This window comes from Candoia aspera, chromosome 2 (assembly GCF_035149785.1).
Source record: "Candoia aspera isolate rCanAsp1 chromosome 2, rCanAsp1.hap2, whole genome shotgun sequence".
NCBI lineage: Eukaryota > Metazoa > Chordata > Lepidosauria > Squamata > Boidae > Candoia > Candoia aspera.
This window is the reverse complement of record NC_086154.1, coordinates 195,503,775-195,524,892: the sequence shown is the minus strand read 5'-3', so window position 1 is coordinate 195,524,892 and position 21,118 is coordinate 195,503,775. Positions and strand designations below refer to the sequence as shown.

General features: G+C 41.8%; 1 protein-coding gene across 2 annotated transcripts in view; it reads right to left on the bottom strand.

Moving 5' to 3' along the window:
* MAMDC2 (MAM domain containing 2) overlaps positions 1-21,118 on the bottom strand; it is a 75,885-nt gene that overhangs the window by 36,193 nt on the left and 18,574 nt on the right. For both annotated transcript variants that reach the window (XM_063295125.1, XM_063295124.1), the window contains exons 3-5: positions 7,042-7,313; positions 4,722-4,806; positions 2,870-3,007 (exon numbers count right to left, since the gene is read on the bottom strand). In XM_063295125.1, the coding sequence (XP_063151195.1) occupies positions 2,870-3,007; positions 4,722-4,806; positions 7,042-7,313 (495 nt within the window). The remainder of the gene's footprint in view (positions 1-2,869; positions 3,008-4,721; positions 4,807-7,041; positions 7,314-21,118) is intronic.

Below are 21,118 nucleotides of genomic sequence, written 5' to 3'. Positions count from 1 at the left end.
CATTTCAGTGTGCTGTACTGTACATAAGCTGAAAAACACAGTCATGCACCAGCACCTGCAGGGAGGCACTAGGGAGTTCACACAGATGCCTGGAACATTGTGATGCAAGCCCTTTCCTTTTCCAGATTAATCACAATATCACATGCACACCCAAAGGGGAGAGCTTGCAGTGCAACACCATGACGTTGCTTTTGTCATTATAAGAAAAACAACAAATATTTGTAGATTCTACTAAATTCATTCATACCAAAAGTTATGTTTGCTTGTAGAACTGGAACCAGGCTTCAGTTCTGGAAATAAAGCATACTTTTCTCTTTCTTTCAGATATCAAAATTCACTATATTAGAGTGAATAGCTATCTGATACTTATGAGGTAAATGAGTACGATTCCCACAGTAAGAGGAAATGGTTTTAATATCAAGATTCCAAAGCCATAATAGGTTTGGATACCAAATAACGGTACAATACATTACTAATTGGAATCTACTCAAATCAGGAAAAAAAGTTATTAAACCTTTATTTCCAATGGGTCACCGGAAAAAGTCCAGGGAAATGGACCTTGTTTTATTGAGATCATAATTATAGATGCTATAATCTATCAGTTGTGTTTGTGTTTGTCTATATGGTCCTTTGAAAGTGTTTCAGAAGCTGTGAATACTTCCATATTGGACTTTTCCATACTGGACCATCAGAAGATAATCCAGAATGATTCCTTCATCTGTACTGATGTTATCATTTTGTGCGTTATTCTCAGTAAATTAATTTCAGTAATGCAGAAATATATAAATGCATTTGTACAGCTTTTAACTGACATTTTCCCCCTCACTCCCTTGGCTCTTACCAGTTCTTGTTAATATAGTTATTCTAAGATGGTTCAGAGTTTTTATTTGTTTTAACAATGTTCCCACACCCTATGGTACACACACTGGGTCCTGGCCTGCAGAAAAAAACCAAAGTAATCTGAAATAATTTAATATAAGGTGGAACTGTCTTTTTCATCAAACTCAAAAGACCACATGGAATGAGCAATGTCTGCTGAATGAGCAAAATTAATCCTTGCATTGCACATCTGCCCTATTTTTAGAGCCAAATGCATCTGTTGCACTCAGCTTTTCCAGTGCACAAATACAACACTTTGTGGTTTAACATCTCCCAAAAGGTCTCTAATTCAAAAGTTAAGAACTCAACTCATCATCCAGTTTATAAAAATAACCCCTAAGCTAAGTTTCTACCAGCAATACAATTTCTTTGTTGTAAGCTTTCTTTCATTCCTTTCTTGATCATTTGTTTCTAGTTTGGGACATTCTTACATCAGAACATCTCCATGTTCCATACAATTCTAGGACAGCCTTTTCCAACTTAGTTGTAGTCTAATGTCCTTGGATGTTACCAGGCTGGGAAAAGTTGTTTGTTAAAACGACTAGTTTTATGCAGGTTGTGATCATTTGTTTAGTACCCCAAAACTCTATGATGAAAACATGTATTGTTTTAGTACTTCTAGGAAGAAATTAAATGAGTTAGATTTATTTTTACTCCTCTGAAAACAATTATTTTTATCATTTCTTTCTTTTATTACATGTTTTATCTCATAGCTGGATCTAGATGTGCCTTTCACAGAAAGAACTCACATCCTCTGAAAGCTACCATTAAAAAAAAAAGTAAGGGAATATGCTTTGTAACTATTTTTCTCCAGCAGCCCCCTCTGCTCTCTCAATCTTCTCCAGAAGGTATTCTAATATTCCAAAATAGTGTCTGAACGCAGTTCTGAGAAATGAATGAATTCATGAATATCCTTTTTCCCTTCCAGCACTGGAAAGTTATTCAAAGAAAGTTTGGGTCAAGACCTCAGAGGTATTTATTTATCTTATATCTCACCAAATAAAGAACAACTCCTGGCAAATGACAATTTTTTTAAAGGTTTTTTTTTTAATAGTTAAATTGGAGATTTGCCAGGGCCACTCAAAAAAAAATTATGATCAAACTTAGCATTGGAAAAATTCACATCTCTGACATTTAGACTGGATGAAGAGAATTGTATGCTACAAAAGAAGAAAAAACATATTTCTGATTTCCACAGGACTCAAAAAGATAATTCTAATGTATTTATTAGGCCAATTACCAAATATGAAACTTCTCTCCTTAACAATCCTACTTATTAAGAATACAGTATTTCAACAAATGCCAGAACAGATATGATTCAGCTCATTTGAACAATTTTATAAAACTTTTTGTCAATAAAAATAGGTTTGAAAGAATAATTTAATGTTCTGAGTAATGTGCTTAGAGAATGTATTTACTTTAAGATAACAAGATAAAATTGTTTACTTGTTCGATAATTTGGATGTTCAAGAGCCAGTATGAAGTCAGTTTTATCAGTTTCTTTCCCTGGATTTTCTATGTATGCATAGCTGAGAAAATTACACAGAAATTATTCTTGGAACAATGTCTGGATAATTCACACCATACAAATGTATTCAAAACTGAATACTATGAATGAAATATAAAAGCAGGCCTCATAATTTGTTTTGACCAAAACATGGTTGTGCTTTAGATGAGAAAAGAGTTATGGAATGCTGAACCTTTGTGTTTTCAGACTCCACACTCACACACAAAGAATGTTCCATTTATGTCAAAACTGCCATTACCAAATTCAATTTGCAGTCTTCCCTTCCATCTATTTTTAGAACATGCATTTTCAAAACTCTGTATTACATGATTTTAAAACATTCATAGTGCTCTTGTATTCTAATGAGAGAATTTGGGACACAGGCAAATGAAAGAACAAATTAATAATCATTTATTTGTAATTAAAAGTTATAGATATCTTCTTTCCTGCTCTCTTTCAAAGTAAATGATCTTTCTTGCTTACCAAATTCATTCCTAAAGGTATGATCTTTTGGAAGGATATACTGTGAATTTCCTATGTTTCCTCCACCAACAAACCAATTAACATTTGGATTCCAGCGGTTCATAAAACCACACAGATGATTTTCTTCAAAATCACATTCTGCAGTTGAAAAGAACATCAAAGCACATAAATATTCATGGTTTAGCACCCATGGCTATTTATTGTCTCAATTATAATCAGTTTGGTGGCCTATTTATTTATTTATTCATTCATTTAATTTGTATAGCTGCCCATCTCAAACCAGTGACTCTGGGCAGCAAGAGTCATAAAAACAATTAAAACAAACACAATACAAAAGAAATAAATACAAATAGCAGCCAAGAGATATTATAATCCACTGGTGTCAACAGAGCCAGGAAACAGGGCCCTTCACACAATCAGGACCCCAGGCCCAGGCACATACCCAAAAGGCCAACAGGGTCAGGGCCATCCTAATCGCAGGAGGGAGGATGTTCCAGAGGGCAGGCGCTATGGCAGAAAAGGCACATCTCCTGGTCTGCACCAGCTGACATGCCCATCCTGCCAGACCAAATTGGACAGATATAAACGACTGGGAGAAGGCAGTTCTTCAGGCAACCTGGTCCCAAGCCATGAAGGGCTTTAAAGGCTTTAAAGGTACTTAAAATGTACTGTGAATGTTAATAAAGCTTCAGAATAATATAAGCTTCAGTCCTATCCTATGTGTTACCATCATCAGCCAGCCAGTCATTAACTAGAACACGGAAGGGAAGCATAAAGCAGGAATTGGTCACACTTTCATGATAGGTTAAGTTGCAAACTTTTATTAATGCAAATGTTACTCTGTTTCTTTCCTACAAACTCTGCCTATCAGGCCAGCTGTTAGACTTGTTTACAGTTAACTATGTCATCTGATGACAGAATGCATGCTTTTTGCAGATAGAACTATTTGTTAAAACTACAGATAACCTTCTGTGATTACATCCAGTCGGAAGTAGTATTTGTCCGACTAAGCAGTTCTTCTGTAGAAGTTAAAGTGCCTCCTGGTGCACAAACCAATCACATCACATATCCCATCAGCAAGTACATCATGTTTACAGATCAGCATCTCTTTTGGCTCTTCTGCAACTGATATAATGCTTTTAGACCTTCATTAATTCCCAGGCCCCATGCTAGCTTTCTCAAAATTGGTGCCCTCCAGAAGAACTATGGCTTCCAGAAACTGGTATTAAAATCCAACACATGTGGAATGTCCTTCACTGGAATGTCATCGCTCTGAATTTCTAAACCAAGCAGAATGATAGTCTTGCTTTCTATGGTATCCCAAGTATATTCACCAACACCTGATTTCATATCTGATTTCTAAACCCCAAGCATGTAGCATTGTCTTTGGACCTTTCTGAGGACCAAAAATGTCCTGAAGAACTCTGGGCTTCTCTTGGCTAAGTCCTCACAGCCTTAAATTCAGTGAGCCAGAAGATATTAACAGCTGTACAAGTGATGTTACAGAATCTAAAAAGCACATTTCCAATGTTAATTCATTTTAATCTCTGAACTGCTGCAAGCCAGTGCTGAGCCAACACGTTCTTCTTTTTAATTCTTGCAGCATAGGTGCTTTTTGTCTTAAGTTCTGACTCAGCAATGAAGATTTCTAAAGATCTGGAAACCTGGGCAGCATATTATAGTTAGTCTATTATAGTTATTCACAAATACACCACTTAACAGGTTAAAATTAATAAAATACAATATTTCAGTGTTGTATTGAACTGCTCTGAATTCTCTTATGACAATAGCTTCCCAATTAAATACCACATTTTCATGCTATCTATAAACAATTATTAGAATAGCTACTTACCTATGCAGTAGCCAGTTGAAATTTTGATTTCAAAAATTGCTATGCTGGCAAATGTTTCTGTTCCCAATACACCTTCTAGTACAATCTGTAAAATAAGCATAAAAGTAGAGTAAGAGTAAGCACCGTGATTTTAATAACATTTTTTTTAGAAAATAAAAAGCTTAAGTAATTGGGGTGTGAATCACTAGATTTGGGTTAACTTCCTATCATCCTTCATACAGTATTCTCCTGAACAACAGTCTTTCAGAGCAGTGCTTAATGTTTGTGCTAGTAGAAAAAGTCCCTAAATATATGTTCCGTATGAGAAAGAAAAAGTACTTGCTCACTGCATAGTTCTGTATGCTGAAAGTGTCAAGCATTTCACACCATAGTATACCACATCTTCAACCAGAAGCTAGCTTGTTTAATGTTTGTTGATTTATTCACATAATAAAGTGAACAGGTTTGAATTATGGAACATTTTTAGTAAATAAGGAGTAGAAAGTTTATTGCTGAATACAATATATGAGTAGTATATGGAAGTAATGTATGCATGAGAATAATTGGGATGCTTTGTACATGGATTATCACAAAGCTAGGAGTAAAACAGGGACGCGGTGGCGCTGCGGGTTAAACCGCTGAGCTGCCGATCAGAAGGTCAGCGGTTCGAAACTGCGCGGCGGGGTGAGCTCCCGTTGCTCGTCCCAGCTCCTGCACACCAAGCAGTTCGAAAACATGCAAATGTGAGTAGATTAATTGGTACCGCTTCGGCGGGAAGGTAACGGCGTTCCGTGAGTCATGCCGGCCACATGACCACGGACGGGTCCTTAGGGACAACGCCGGCTCCAAGGCTTAGAAACGGAGATGAGCACCGCCCCCTAGAGTCGGACACGACTGGACTTTACGTCAAGGGAAACCTTTACCTTTACTAGGAGTAAAACAAGGGTGTGATGTCTCATTATACTTATGGATAAGTATATATGGAAGGCTTGTGGTGATGTTAGGGGTGTGCTGGTTGCGGATGTGAACGTGCATACTGTATACTGTATACTAAAACAACACTAGCAAAGAACCCAAATTATTTGCGGCAAATGTCAAATAAGATATATGCGCATGGACTATAGATCTGAAAATTAATGTATCAAAGACCAAGTTAGTTGCAGCTGACAGAAAAAATAGTTTGAATGATTGAAAGTTATACATAAATGGCAAAAAAAGAGAGCATATGTTCCCTAAACATGGAGAAATGGGAAAACTGCAAACCTGAAAATTCTGGTAGAAAAGTAGTGGATAGTATGTGGTCTGTTGCAAAGATTGAATGTTTGTCAAAAGAAGCAAAAAAACTCAGTATAAGATTTTGCTTCTGCGTACTTTGTTATACGGAAGTAAGAATATGTCAGGACAGAAAACTATTAAAAGGTATAATGTGTGGATTTGGTGCAAACTTGATTTAGCTATGTTTGCTTTTCCCTTATCCTAATCTTTACAATACTTTTGTTTTGTTTTTTTCCACTTTCAGTAACATTGCTGTTTCCAAAAGGGAATGGGGTGATGTATATATATATATATATACATGTTTGCTTACAAAACTATATGGAGAAAGATCAAAGTGGAAATGAACATTGTTTGTATTCTAAAGAATAAACTATTTTCCATTATTTTTTTCTTTAAATACTGCAATTTCCTGTTTTTGCTAAGAAAAGCCTAAAGGGGAGCCAGTTTGGTCTAGTGGTTAAGGTGCTGGGCTAGAAACCAGGAGACTGAGAGTTCTAGTCCCGCCTTAAGCATGAAGCCGGCTGGGTGACCTTGGGCCAGTCATGCTCTCTCAGCCCAACCCCCCTCACAGGGTTGTTGTTGTGGGGAAAATAAGAGGAGGAAGGAGTATTAGGTATGTTTGCCACCTTGACTTACTTATAAAAATAATAAAGGCAGGATATAAAATAAATATAATGAAATAAATAAATAAAATATAGAGCAAAGATCTTTTCTGATACTGTATGTTTTATAGTACAATTAAGCCGTAAGAAGGACAACAGGTTCCACCCTGATTTACAGATTAATTAGAACATCTGGATATAATATACAAATTGATGTGTGGATGTTCAATATCCTCTCACAAATATAAAAATGACTATGGTTGTTTCAAATATTTATGTTTCATGAGAAAAGACATATACATAAATGAAAAGTTCTATAGTTGTCTCCACTCATCTTTCCACTGTTACATTGTACATGTAACTAGACCAAAAATATTGCCTTTCAAAACTTAGAACAAAGTCTTATGTTTGAATATTGTCTGCATGACTGGGAATGAATGCAGTGATTTGTTTCAAATGCTTACCTTGAATCTGTCTGTCCTGTTTCTTACATCTAGACTGGCTATGAGCCAACTCTCCGAGTGTTCTGTGGTTGTCCAAAGCAAATGATCAAAGCTTTCACCTTCCACTCTTATATATAGATTTAGGGCAATGGAACCTAGTGGCAATTCTGAAGCTGATGCAATCTGATATATAAGTCGAATACAGCTCCACTCTCCTGTGTACAGTTCAGGGCTGAGCAATACAGCTGTGTCACCACTTGTTCCTTGTGAGGTATCCACAGAAATGTAATGACCTGAAAATGTACAATGGAAATTGGATTTGAATAAGGAAACATATCTTTCTGATGCTTAGGACTCTAAGTACAATCAACCTCACCCAACATGGTCAATAGTTGAGGTTACGGAAATTGCTTTCTTGGGCTTTCAGTGCAGATCAAATATATGTGGAAATCCAAAATACCTGGAAATTACCATATTACAGAAGGGTGAATGATGGAAATATAGGCTGCAATACCTCCCCTTTTTCTGTATAACTCAAAAGATTTACAAGCTGCTTTTTAAAGATAATTTATTATTTTAAATAATTAAATAGGATTTAAAGGAACAACAATGGTATTATGTCTTTCATAAACAAACTATAGTATTAAAATTGCTTATACATTTAACATATAACATACATTTAAAGTTTATCAATTTTAAAGTAAATTATTTTACAGCTTTTGGATATGTGAGTAATATTTAGGGTTCATTTCATAGGACTAGGTATTGAGGATCTGTTTGCATAATACTGAACTACTAATATTTATTTTGGAGTGCAATTTGGATTTTGATACTATCATTTGTTATTTATTAAACATTGTATGCACAACATGGAAGTACCTTATGACTTAATTTAATTATATATGACTGCTTTAATTATAATGGCAAATAGGAAGTTTTTATCTCCAGACCAAACCTTCCAAAGCAGCATCCAATAAACCTGAAACCATAAAAAATAAGAACAATAACACAAAAGATGCACAAATCCATACCTGCCTCTCAAATAGCATCACTCAGCACAATATACTATCTACAATATCCCAGCAATTTTTCCTGTTTCTACAAAATGTGGGCAGATCATAGAAATGTGTGCACATAACTTTACCTCATGATGTTAGTATCTTAAGATGTGCTTGTGACATGAGAGGTGTGCTGGTTGGGGGTGTGAACATGCCTGTACTTTTGTATTAAGACAATGCTATGTTCTTGGTGGAGAACCTAAATGATTTGTAGCAAGTATCAAATAGAATGTATGATGCAATAAGGGAACAAGGAATACAGACCTACTCTCCAAAAGGGAACAGTTTGATTGGTCTTTGAATATGTATCTCTTAAAATTGCCAGCTGTTATCCAATTCAACAAATTGTCAAATATATTAATTCCAAATAGTAACTAGAAATAGATTCTGCAAATGCAATTTTTACAAGCTCTTAAAAACATAATTAAATTATAGCTCATTCTCAATTGCCATGGTTGTGTGGTCTTTCAAATGGACAGGACAGGACAGGACAGGACAGGACAGGACAGGACAAGACAAGACAAGACAAGACAAGACAAAAGACAAGACAAGACAAGACAAGACAAGACAAGACAAGACAAGACAAGACAAGAGTACTGCAATCTATTTCTGGGAAAGCTACTGAGGGCAAAAATTCTGTCTTCAAATAAATCACTGTAATTATATAAATTTGCAGGAGTAAATCAAGATCTAGGCTTGTATCTGACCTGAAACAAATGATATATACTGAAACAAACATCTTATGCAACATGAGGGGGTCAGGGGGAGAGTTTGCACTTTATACAGAAAATAAATATTCACAACTTGTGTTTTCCCATGCATTCTATGCCCATCTGACTTGTTTTTAAAAATTCTTTAAATTAATAAAATTAAATAGAGGGAACACTTGATTGAAGAAGTAGAAATAGCAGGAAAGTTAGTGAAGAAGTGATGATATAAGGTTGGAGTACCAGATTTTAAGAAAAACTGAGTCTAGTCAAACTTCAAAAAAGGCAATTATAATAAGCCTAAAGCATCGATAAGTAGAATGCCATAGCAGAAGAACCTAATGAGAAAAGCAGCTCAGGAAGGCTAGGAGTTCCTGAAGGAGATACCAAAAATAAAATTCCAAACAGTTCAAGTGAGGAAAAAAAATGGACAATAGAAAAAGACACCAGCATGGCTACACAAAAGGCTTAGGGAAGATATGAAAACTGAAAAAGGACACATACAGAAAATGAAAAGAGGACCAAGTTACAAAGGAAGAGTACAGACAGGTGGCCCAGAACTGTAGGGATGGTGACAGGAAACAAAATCTCAGACTAGCTGAAGCAAAGGATACGAAGGGCTTCTTTAGATACGTTCAGTCCAGAAGAAAAAGAAAAGAAGCAGTATACCAGCTGCTCAATGAAGATGGCAAAGTGCTAGCAGGTAACACAAGGGAAAGCTATTCAACTCCTCCTGTGTTCAGTTTCCTCTAACAAAAACTGTGAGGAGCAGAATGAAGGAGCAGATTGAAGCTTAAGACCTCGTTACTCTGAATGTGTTTAATCTCCAGGGCTAAGTTAAATATATTCTAGGATACTACTGGAACTAGCTAATAGTCTGGCTCCATCCTTATGTATTATCTTTGAGAAATCCTAGAGAATCAGAAAAGTCCTCAATAACTTCAGCTTCTGGATGGAATTCAAAGTGCTGGTCATCATATACAACCCCATCATGGCATAGGGCTTGATTATGTATAGGACCATCCCTCTAGTTACATTTCAGCAGATGTTCCAGATCCCACCTTTAAAATTATGTCATCTTGTGGGACCTTGACAAACGCCTTTTCTGTGGGTGCAGGTGCCTTGTGAAATAGCATCTCCTCCCCCAAATTCCACATGGTGCTGACTCCCTTGTTGTTTAAGAAACCCCCTTAAAATGTGGCTTTTTCAACAGATCCTGAAGCAGGGTGCTTTGTGGCCCTACACCAGGGATGTCAACAGGTTATGGTTAAAAAAAAAAAGTCAAGATGATGACCACAATGGTGCGCTCAAAGTTCCATCTGTTTTTTGTTTGTGACATGCATAAAAAACATGCAGAGTTTCAACACAGAATGGCTGTTATCATGACTTTTTAAAATCATGCTCTACAGAAACCCCTACACTGATGATACTGAGCTTTTATACGTTGGTTCTGGTGTTTCACTCATTTTTTATAAATATACACAAATACACACACATGCAGACGCACACACAGAATGTATTACTGTTTTCTATTTGTATTTTTGTTTCTATTTCTAAATGGGCCAGTTTGGTGTAATGGTTAAGGCGCCAGGCTAGAAACCGGGAGACTGAGAGTTTGTCATGTCCCCTGTTGCAAGGCATATGTGCATCACACATGCCTATCAGGAAGGAGGAAGGGATAACCATTATCCTTTAAGCACACAAACGCCTAAAACAATCACCAGCACAATAGAGGCACACCTCTGCCCGGACCTAAGAACCATTAACAGACCGGAGGAACTTCCACACATTACCCCGGGGGACACACCTGCACCGGACAAGGATGAGAAGACAAAGGAGACCAGCGGAGATCACCCAAATCGCCCATCGACAGACCCATACCACTGCAGATCGCCCATCCGGATCCAGCTTGTGGGACAATGGGGGGTGGAACAGGACAAGGTCCGCCACGCGGGTATAAACGGGGTACCCCGCTACCACGCCCGCATTCCCATCTTTTTTCTACGTATGCAATCTGCTTTCAATAAACTGGAAATCCTTAGACCCTCTAAGTGAGTCTGTGTCTTATTGGGAGTAAGGCTACCCTGACATAAAGACGGGAATCGAAAAAAAAATTTTTCCACTAGCGCCATCCCAGATCCAATCTGTGAGGGAACCAAGCTAGTGATGGAAGAACTCATCCGACAAGGCGGCTACCCAGCGACCGGCAACGGAACACCCAACCCAACGAACGGCAGATGCCCGATGCCCCAATGGCGCGAGGTCCAGGAGAGCTCGGGATTGAGCTCGGAGGGAGAAGCGACGGCAAACGCCACCCGTGAATCCCAAGGCATGTGGGTCACCGTCGACTGGACGGAGGAATCCTCGCCCGGATCACCCGGAGCCTCGGAGGAACCGCGAGGCGTCCCATCACCCACGGTGTCGGGAACCAAAGGGGAGCGGCGGGGCAACCGCACCAAGAAGGGCTCGCGAACGGCAGCAAGGCTGAGCGCAGTCGAGGACAAGCTGGAGGCAATGCAGCAGCTGCTCCTGAGGTTAGCAGAGGCGTACGAATCCCACAGCCGGGGCACGGAGGGGCCAGGCACCAGAAGCCCGACACCCCTTACCCCCCCCTTGGAGACGCGCCAGCCGGAGAGAGGGAGGAGACGTCCGGAGGACGACACAGCGCCAGGCAGTCCACTTCCAAGAACCCGCCAGATGGGCTACTACCCCCCCTCCCACCCCGATGGCGAGACAGCTAGAACGATGCTGGAGCCGGCATGAGATGGGACCAACACCACCCGAAGCCCGGCGGAGGGAATCCCCACGTCGAGACCAAAGAGCCCCAACTGCCCGAAGCACACCTAGATGCCCAGATGTGGCTTGGAGCCCACCGAGACCGGCGATAAAGGACTTCTGGGTCAAGTTCAACGGGGACCCCACAAAACTTTTTCCTCACAAACATGAGGAACTATATGGAGGAATGGGGTCCCTGCTTCCGAACGGAAAAGGGCAAAATAAATGCCATCTCAATCAAATTAAAAGGACGGGCGGCTGACTGGTATGTCCAGTTATGCCAGGCAGGTGCCCCAGAACTCGAGAACTGCGACGAGTTCCTCTGGGCAATATACCTGCACTTCAGAGACCCCCTGGAAAGGGAGAGGGCAAAAAGAGCCCTGAAAACCCTCAAACAAGGACAGCGTGGCAGATTATGCCATGGAGTTCCAAGACCTGGCTGGGAAGGTCAAAGTCTGGTCGCAGTCCACCCTCATTGAACGGTTCAAGGAGGGTCTAAACCTGAACGTCCTAAGGTGGGCATTGTGCAGGAGCAACCCCAACACTCTGGTGGAGTGGATCCTGCTGGCCGGAGAGGCAGAGGACGCCCAGGACACCTTCCTCCAGGCAAAGAGGGAGGCGCAGCATGCAGAGTCGGTGAGAGGACCCCCAACAACAGCAGGACCGGCGAGGTCGAGACCCCAGCCCTGGAAAGAAGAAAGGGAGCGACGGTTCGCCAAGGGTCAGTGCCTTCGGTGCGAGAAGGAGGACCACAAGGCAGCAGCTTGCCCGACAGCGAAGGCGAGGGACAGCTCGTGGAAGGCGCCAACCAAGCCAACCCCAGCACCCAGGAAAATGCCAGTCGCGACGGGTGAAACCACAGCAAAGGACTTCCCTTACTCCATCGAAGAAGAGGAAAGCGACCAAGAAGAACCGGCGGGAAACGCCAGCCACCTGCCCTGAGGAGCGCCAGAGGACAGGTGGAAGAAAACAAGGGGCGCGACAACTTAGGGGTGAGTGCTAATTGTCCCACCCTGTACATGAAAGTCACCCTAACCCACGGTGGAGAATCAGCAGAAGTTTGGGCTCTAATTGACTCCGGCTGCTCCAAGTGCCTGATGCACCCGGACCTGGCGGCTGCTTTAAACCTCCGCTGCTATCCACTTCAGCACCACATTGTGTTTACACAATTTGATGGATCAGCAGCGGGAGGGGGCCTGGTCACCCAATACACTGACAAAGTTGCGCTGCAGCTCGGCAGCCACAGAGAAAGACTGCCGTTCGTCATGGCACCTGTGGGCCAACCCCTAATCATCCTGGGGATCCCGTGGCTAGTACAACACAACCCACAAATAAACTGGAAAACCAGGGAAATTACGTTTTCGGATGGGCGCTATCGAGCACCCACAGGGGATCGGGTTCCCCGTGCTGCAATGGGGAGGGCGGCGACTACATCGATGCATCTGGAGGCAGCAACCCTGGATGGCCTGCCAGCCAGATACGCAGAGTTTGCCGATGTGTTTGGCGAAACAGAGGTAGACAAACTCCCACCCCACAGAAAAATGGACTGCGCTATAGAACTGGTCCCTAACACACCCTTACCAAAGCCCAAAATTTATGCGATGACCCAGAAGGAGCTGGCAGCATTACGGGAGTTCGTAGACAAAAATTTAGCACGGGGCTTTATCGAGCCTGCAAACTCACCAGTCGGAGCCCCAGTCCTCTTTAGGGAAAAAAAGGACAGGTCACTGAGGCTCTGTACGGACTACCGCGGTTTGAATGCCACTTCCATCTCAAATAAATACCCCTTACCCCTAATCAAGGACATACTCGCACACCTGGCGAAGGGCAAGATATTCTCAAAGCTGGACCTGAGGGAAGCCTATTTCCAAATACGAATACGGGAGGGGGATGAGCAGAAGACGGCTTTCAATTGCCCGCTGGGGTCATTTCAATATAAAGTTTTACCATTTGGGTTGGCGGGTGCACCAGGAGTGTTTATGCAGTTAATTAACGAGGTCTTGCACGACCACTTATTCAAGGGGGTACTTCTCTACCTAGATGATGTTTTAATATATTCAGAGACGGAAGAAGAGCATGAACGCTTAGTGAAGCAAGTGCTCAGGAAACTCCGCAAGGCAGAGCTATTCGCCAAGCTCTCCAAGTGTGAGTTTCATAAATCACAAATTGACTACCTGGATTACAGAATCTCGGCGAGGGGCATCGAGATGGACCCAAGTAAGGTCCAAGCCATTCTGGCATGGGAGCGCCCACGCACGAGGAGGCAACTCCAAAGTTTCCTCAGTTTTACGAATTTTTACAGGGGTTTTATCCAGGGACTGGCGGAAATTGTGTCACCTCTAACTAACCTACTCCATACAAAGGGCTTGGGAGACACACGAAGGTCACGGAACCCGGGAGCGCTCCTGAACTGGACTACTGACTGTCAAAGGGCTTTTGATCACCTCCAAAGCCTCTTTACAGCAGAGCCAGTGCTGCAACACCCCGACCCCACCAAGCCTTTCGTCGTACAAGTTGACGCATCCGACTTCTCCATTGGGGCACTCCTGCTTCAGCGGGATTCTGACGATCAGCTGAAGCCCTGCACGTACCTTTCCCGCAAGTTCTCTGAAACGGAACGGAGATGGCACGTGTGGGAAAAGGAGGCATTCGCAGTCAAAGCCACCCTAGAGACATGGAGGCACCTCCTGGAAGGGGCCACCTGCCCCTCTGAGGTCTGGACAGACCACAAAAACCTAGAGGCTCTCAGCACTCCAAAACGCCTCAGCCCCAAGCAAGTACGCTGGGCGCAGTTCTTCAGCCGATTTGACTTTAAATTAAAGTTCATACCGGGGAGGAAGAACTTCCTAGCAGATGCTCTTTCCAGGCGGCCTCAGGATGCCAGTCAGGCATCGGACATTGTGGGTACTGTGTGGACCGACACACAGCTGGGCTGCCATGCCGCCACGTGCAGCCAAACAAGAACCCAACGTACCCCAGCACAAACACCCGCGGACGGAGGGAGACGCATGTCAATTTCACTGAACTTGCAACAACAGTTTGTTCAAGCCATCAAAACAGACACATGGTTACAAAATAACCTACACAATGTATCTTTTATGAACAGCCTAGCTTGGAAACAGAATAACTTGTATGCGCCAGAACAGTTGCGAGCGGAAGTTCTGAGCAGGTCACACGATGACAAGACGGCTGGGCACTTTGGGTTTGTCAAAACGCTGCATTTAACCAGGCGACAATTCTGGTGGCCTACTCTTAGGAAGGACGTTAAAGAATATGTCGCTGCTTGCCCCACATGTGCCATGTCAAAACGAAAAGTGGGGAAGCCTCAAGGACTGTTGCAGCCAGTAGCAAGCCCCTCCCGCCCCTGGGAGGAAATCTCGATGGACTTTATTGTAGATCTACCACCCAGCCAAAGAAAAACGGTCATCTGGGTGGTAAAAGACTATTTCTCCAAGCAGGCACACTTTACACCCTGCGCTTCCATCCCCTCCGCGCAACAGCTGGCACGCCTCTTTTTAAATCACATCTATAAACTTCACGGCGCCCCCTCCCGTTTGGTGACTGATAGGGGCACACAATTTACCTCCAGATTCTGGAAGGCATTTTTAAAACTAATTGGTACCAAGCAAGCACTGTCCACGGCTTGGCACCCCCACACAGATGGCTCTATGGAGATTCTTAACTCCACCCTGGAGCAATTCCTATGATCATTTATAAACTATCAACAGGACGACTGGGTAGACCTGCTACCCTTTGCCGAGGTGGCCTACAACAATGCAGTGCACCAGAGCACAGGTCACACCCCATTCAAAGTGGTTTACGGTAGAGACTTTGTTCCGATCCCGGAACTGCCCCAGCCAGACACCCCGCCCTGTTCCCCAGATGACTGGGCGGCGCAACTGGCTACGGTTTGGCCCGTCATCCAGCTGGCTCTCTCAGACGCTCAAGCAACATACATAAAGTTCACAGACAACCACAGGGCGGCGCAGCCGAACTTCAAAGTGGGAGATAGGGTCTACCTCTCCACTAAGTTCATCAAGTTCCCACAGCCCTCGAAGAAACTGGCACCCAAATTCATTGGTCCGTTCCCAATCATGGAAATCATCAACCCAGTGACTTTCAAGTTGGAGCTACCACACAACTTGAGGCGCATACACCCAGTGTTCCATTGTGCCCTACTAAAACCAGTCACCCCTTCAAAATGGCACAACGAAACCCCCCCCGCCCCCGCCCATCATGATAGATGGACAACAACATTTTGAAATTAAGGAGATACTAGACTCCAGGAGGCTAAGGGGCACCTTACAGTACTTCATCAGATGGAAACATTTTCCCCACCCTGAGTGGGTACAAGCGCAAGTGGTGTTAGCAAAGCGGCTTGTCAAACGCTTCCACGAAGCATACCCGGACAAACCGGCACCTTAGAGTTTTCTTGGGGGGGCAGTATGTCATGTCCCCCGTTGCAAGGCATATGTGCATCACAACGGGGAACATGCCTATCAGGAAGGAGGAAGGGATAACCATTATCCTTTAAGCACACAAACGCCTAAAACAATCACCAGCACAATAGAGGCACACCTCTGCCCGGACCTAAGAACCATTAACAGACCGGGGGAACTTCCACACATTACCCCGGGGGACGAACCTGCACCGGACAAGGATGAGAAGACAAAGGAGACCAGCGGAGATCACCCAAATCGCCCATCAACAGACCCATACCGCTGCAGATCGCCCATCCGGATCCAGCTTGTGGGACAATGGGGGGTGGAGGAGGACAAGGTCTGCCACGCGGGTATAAACGGGGTACCCCGCTACCACGCCCGCATTCCCGTCTTTTTTCTACGTATGCAATCTGCTTTCAATAAACCGGAAATCCTTAGACCCTCTAAATGAGTCCGTGTCTTATTGGGAGTAAGGCTACCCTGACAGAGTTCTAGTCCCACCTTAGGCACAAAGCCAGTTGGGTGACCTTGGGCCCGTCACTCTCTCTCAGCTCTAGGAAGGAGGCAATGCCAAACCACTACTGAAAAACCTTGCCAAAAAAACTGCAAGGATTTGTCCAGGCAGTCGCCAGGAGTAGTCTAACCATATTTCCTTGAGACAGAAATGGGACATTGGGATGGCAAAACAGGATGGGGTTAAAAACGGGATATTGAGATGGCCGAACAGGGCAGGGCTGGGCGTCAGGCTGGATCAGCAGGCAGGAACTTCTCTGCTTTTCTCAGGCTGGGAATCTTCGGATTCCTTTGTTTGAAAGAGGCAAGGCTGGGCTGGAGAGTCTAGTGAACGGTTGTCCCGGACAAGCCATTCCTCCACTGGTCCTGTTTTTTACTTTTTAGGTTTCCCGCCGGGTTGAGCTCTGTGGCTTTCCCCCCCCCCATTTCTGCTGAGGTCCCCCTCCTTCCGCTCAAAGTCAGACTGCATTCTGACAGGTTCGCAGGAACTTTCAATTTTTAAGTAAGGTTTTTAAGAAAACGGGACAAAATAAACATTTATATTAAAACAACGGGACAGTCTGGAAATGTTAAAAAAACGGGACTGTCCTGTTCAAAACGGAACATAAGGTCAGCCTAGCCAGGAGTCAACACTGACTCAAAGGCACATACATACATACATACATAAATTTGTATTATTGTTTTAATACATTCTACACATCCTAGAGTCATTTGGATAATTGAGGTGGCTTAGAAATTGAGCAAATAAAAATGGAGGAAACCATACATTTCTGTCTTCAAAAAGGGGCAAATTACAGACCAGGCAGTTTGATACAATACTTGGGAAAAATTGAAGATTATAAAGACACTGATCTTGAAAAGAATGCACTAATTATCATAAACTCAGCACTGATTTTTCAAAAACAAGTATTCCCAGACTAACCATATCTCATTTTTTTTATTTCCTTCTTAGACTGTATTAAGATTTCAGCAACACATTTAACAAAGTACTTCATGCCGTGTAGATCAGCAACCTAGTTAAATGGGCACTGGATGGCATGGCAATTAAATGCATACAAAGCTGGCTGAAAAATCATACCCTTCAGAATGCCTATCAGTGGTTCCTCATCAAATTGGAGAGAGGGACCAAGTTGGATGGCACAAGGATCAGGTCCTGGTTCTGTACTCTTCAATAATTTTATTAATGGCTTGGAGGGAAAAGAGGGGGAAAATGTTTATGTCTTTGCAGCAATGCTTTTGGGGCCCACAAAGGTCCACTAGGAAGATAAATGGGTTTTGTGATTTGCCATACCATTATGGCAGTCATGCTGTGAATAGGCAAGGCTCCAGTCACACTCATTTTGTGAAGTCATTCATGTCATGCTCTCAAAATTCCAACTATTCTCCTAACTCCAAAATGTTGCCTATCTCTGCACTTATATATTAATCTACTATCAAAAACTGTTTAAATACCATTAATCACACTTTTTTCTGCAAAAACTATCTCAGAGGCTCCAAACCAGAGTATCTTGTGCTCTTCCTATAATTTTATTAAGCAGGTTCCTGAAAATGGTAGAAGATACTTCTAATAAACATACCAGTAGATACAGTCAAATGAGAACACAGGAATACAAGAACTGTGAAAGACTAAGCTGAAGACCTGTTTAGTTCAGCAATTTTTTCCCACAGTGGCCACAGACAGGGTGCCCACAGACAGGATAAGCGGATAAATCATCCTGCCCGCTCATGTTCTCCAGTAACTGGAATTCATTTCTGCTAGAGGAGGAAATTTATAGCCAACAATGTATCTAATACTGTTTTAAAATAACAAGTTGGTGGCCATAATTAAATTTTGTGGTAACAAATTCTACAGCTTAACTTTACACTGTGTAGTATTTTTCTGTCTTTAATGACCTCCATTCAATTTAATTGGATGGTGCTGGACTGTAGTATTTAGCAAAACCAACAAATTTCTCTATCCAGTTGCTCCACCTATGTAATTATTTCCCCTTTCTTGTCTTTTTACCAAACTAAAATGGAAACATTGGTATCTTTTCCTCATAGGAGAGATTATGCACCCGACTAATCACATTGGCTGCTTTTTTTAGCATCTGTTCCAGTTATGCAAAATCCTTTTTTTGGTTCAATGAATAGAATTGTACATGTTACAAGTTGTGTAATGGCATTATAGAATGAGCAGTTTTACTTTCAGTACTTTCATAATTCATACTATGGAATTAGCCATTTTTATAGTAGTCATACACTGGATTGATCTCTTTCTTGGTCAATTCATACCAGCGGAAACGCTACTGGAGTATGTATGTATGTCCTATGTTGTACCTTTACCCTTGAACCTATCCATGTCTCTTCCCTTCTGGTTTGAAGAAATCCATTTGTCCACTGTCTGAACAATCCATGTCAGATTTCATGTAGGCTCATTTTGATTCATGACTCTTCAACTACTCTTCCAACTTTGCACTAGCTAAGAGGAGAACCTTAGATTAAAGGTATAAATAGATTAAAGTTTCACTGCAAATTAGAGTAAGGCAGAAGATGAACTGCTACAGAATTAGGAACCCAACTATATAAAGATGCCTGTGTGTCAGACTCAGGGTTTAATCTTAGATCTCTTTCTCCCATCATTTTGTGATAATAGACTTTTTGCTGTTTTTCCACATTGGAATTCAGGGGGCATCTGTACCATGTTTACATAAGAGGCTTATTTGGCCTGGGGTTCTTTATTCTCATCTTGCCGCTTCAGCCCTCACAGCTCAACAGGAATGGGAGATCTTGAAAGACAAGATACTAACAGCACAGTTATAAACAAACTCCATGAGAAGGAAAAAAAAAACAGGAAAAATTAGAAAACTTCTAAGAGGCTTCTATGGACAAACAACCACCTTGCTGAATAGCAGAATGGAGATGTCTGGGATATGGAAGCAATGGCCAAAAAGATAACGTATTGGAATGGAAGGAAGGGATAATAATTGAGGAGGAGTGAAGACTGTAGCTTGGGCCTACTGGAGTAGGGTCAGGAAGGCAAAACTCAGAATGAATGGAGGCTGGTGAGGAATGCAAAACAAAATGGGGAAGAGGTTCTGCAATATGTCCAAAAAGTAAAACGTAGAGAAATAAGATAATAGGGAAAGGCTTAACACCTTTGTGACTGTGTTCCCTCAGAAGAGGAGAAAGGTCTTAACATGAATTAGTAAAGGGGAAAATGCATCTAAGGACTGATAAAAGTATAAGAAGAAGCCATCTTGCGATCTTGAATTAATTTAAGTCTTCATTGCCAGATGAACTACATCCAAGAATGTGTGTTTAAGGATGTGGTAGAATTGATCTTGGAACCCCTGGCAGTAATTACAAAAAAATTCCTACAGAACTGGTGAGCTGTCTGAGATTGGAGAAGAAATACTCCCATTATTCAAAAATAGGAAGGAGGTCCTGAGAATCTATCAACCAGTTAGTTCACTGTCTACTCAGTGAAGTAGTAGAATTAATCAATTTATTAATCTGATAGTATGGATTAATAGAGTAATAATCTCTCTTTTTATGACATAGTGATTAAAATAGTTTTCCCACTTTCCAAGAGAGAAAAAGTGCTTTTGACAAAGACTTTCACAATATCCTCAGGTGGACAAGGTGGATAAATATGGACTAGAATGTATCACTGTTGGGTGAATTTGCACATAAATCATTCTGCCATATTGCTCATAAACTATTCTGTATCCACCTGGAGAGAAGTATCAGATGAATTACTGTAGGATTTGTTTTTGGCCCTGCACTGTTCAACAACTTTATAGAAAACTTGGAGAATGGAATGGAAAACCAGTGTTGTCTTAATTTTGCAAATGAGACCAAACTAGGAGGATAAGCTTAATATTTAGCGGACACAATCACAATTCAAAATTATCTTCCACAAGTTTGTACATTAGATCAAATCCAACATGATATTTTGTGGTAAAGTTATACAAAAATATCAAATGCCTGGGTACAAGCTTGGGGAAACCTGGTGTGTGTGGTTGTTGGAGTCCTCCATCATTAGAGGGTAGCAAGTAATTATATATTGTACTGCATTTGGAGGACATTAGGCTGATTCTACTAAATGATCCCTAAAATTCTGTTTTAAGGACCTTTTCTTAAATGCACCAATACCAGCAAATTTGAAATACTATTTTGTGATCTTTTAGTTGGTCCTATTAACAGTATAAGCAACAGTGATCAGAGCAGTTTCCCCTGGAGTGGGAGGAGAGATCCCACACATTTTCATACAGTCAGAGAAGTCTTGTGTCCAAGAAAGTGCCATAACGAATTCCTCTGAATACTGTTCTGCAAAATATTAAAACTTCAGAAATAGTTGTCTCCATGTACTTGCTGTTATGTATTCCTCAATCCTAAACAGACTGTGGTAATTACATGATCCTTACTTATTATAAACTTTTTGATTTGTATTGAATCCTAATTCTGGAGAGTCCTAGTCATTCCATAGCAGTAGAGTTTCAAAATCTCCTCTTGTTCTTTGACATGTTTACTGGCTCTGCCATGATTTTCTATACTCAATTTCACATCAGAACAATTAGATTATTTTTAGCTACAGATGGAATGAATAAAATCAACTTTC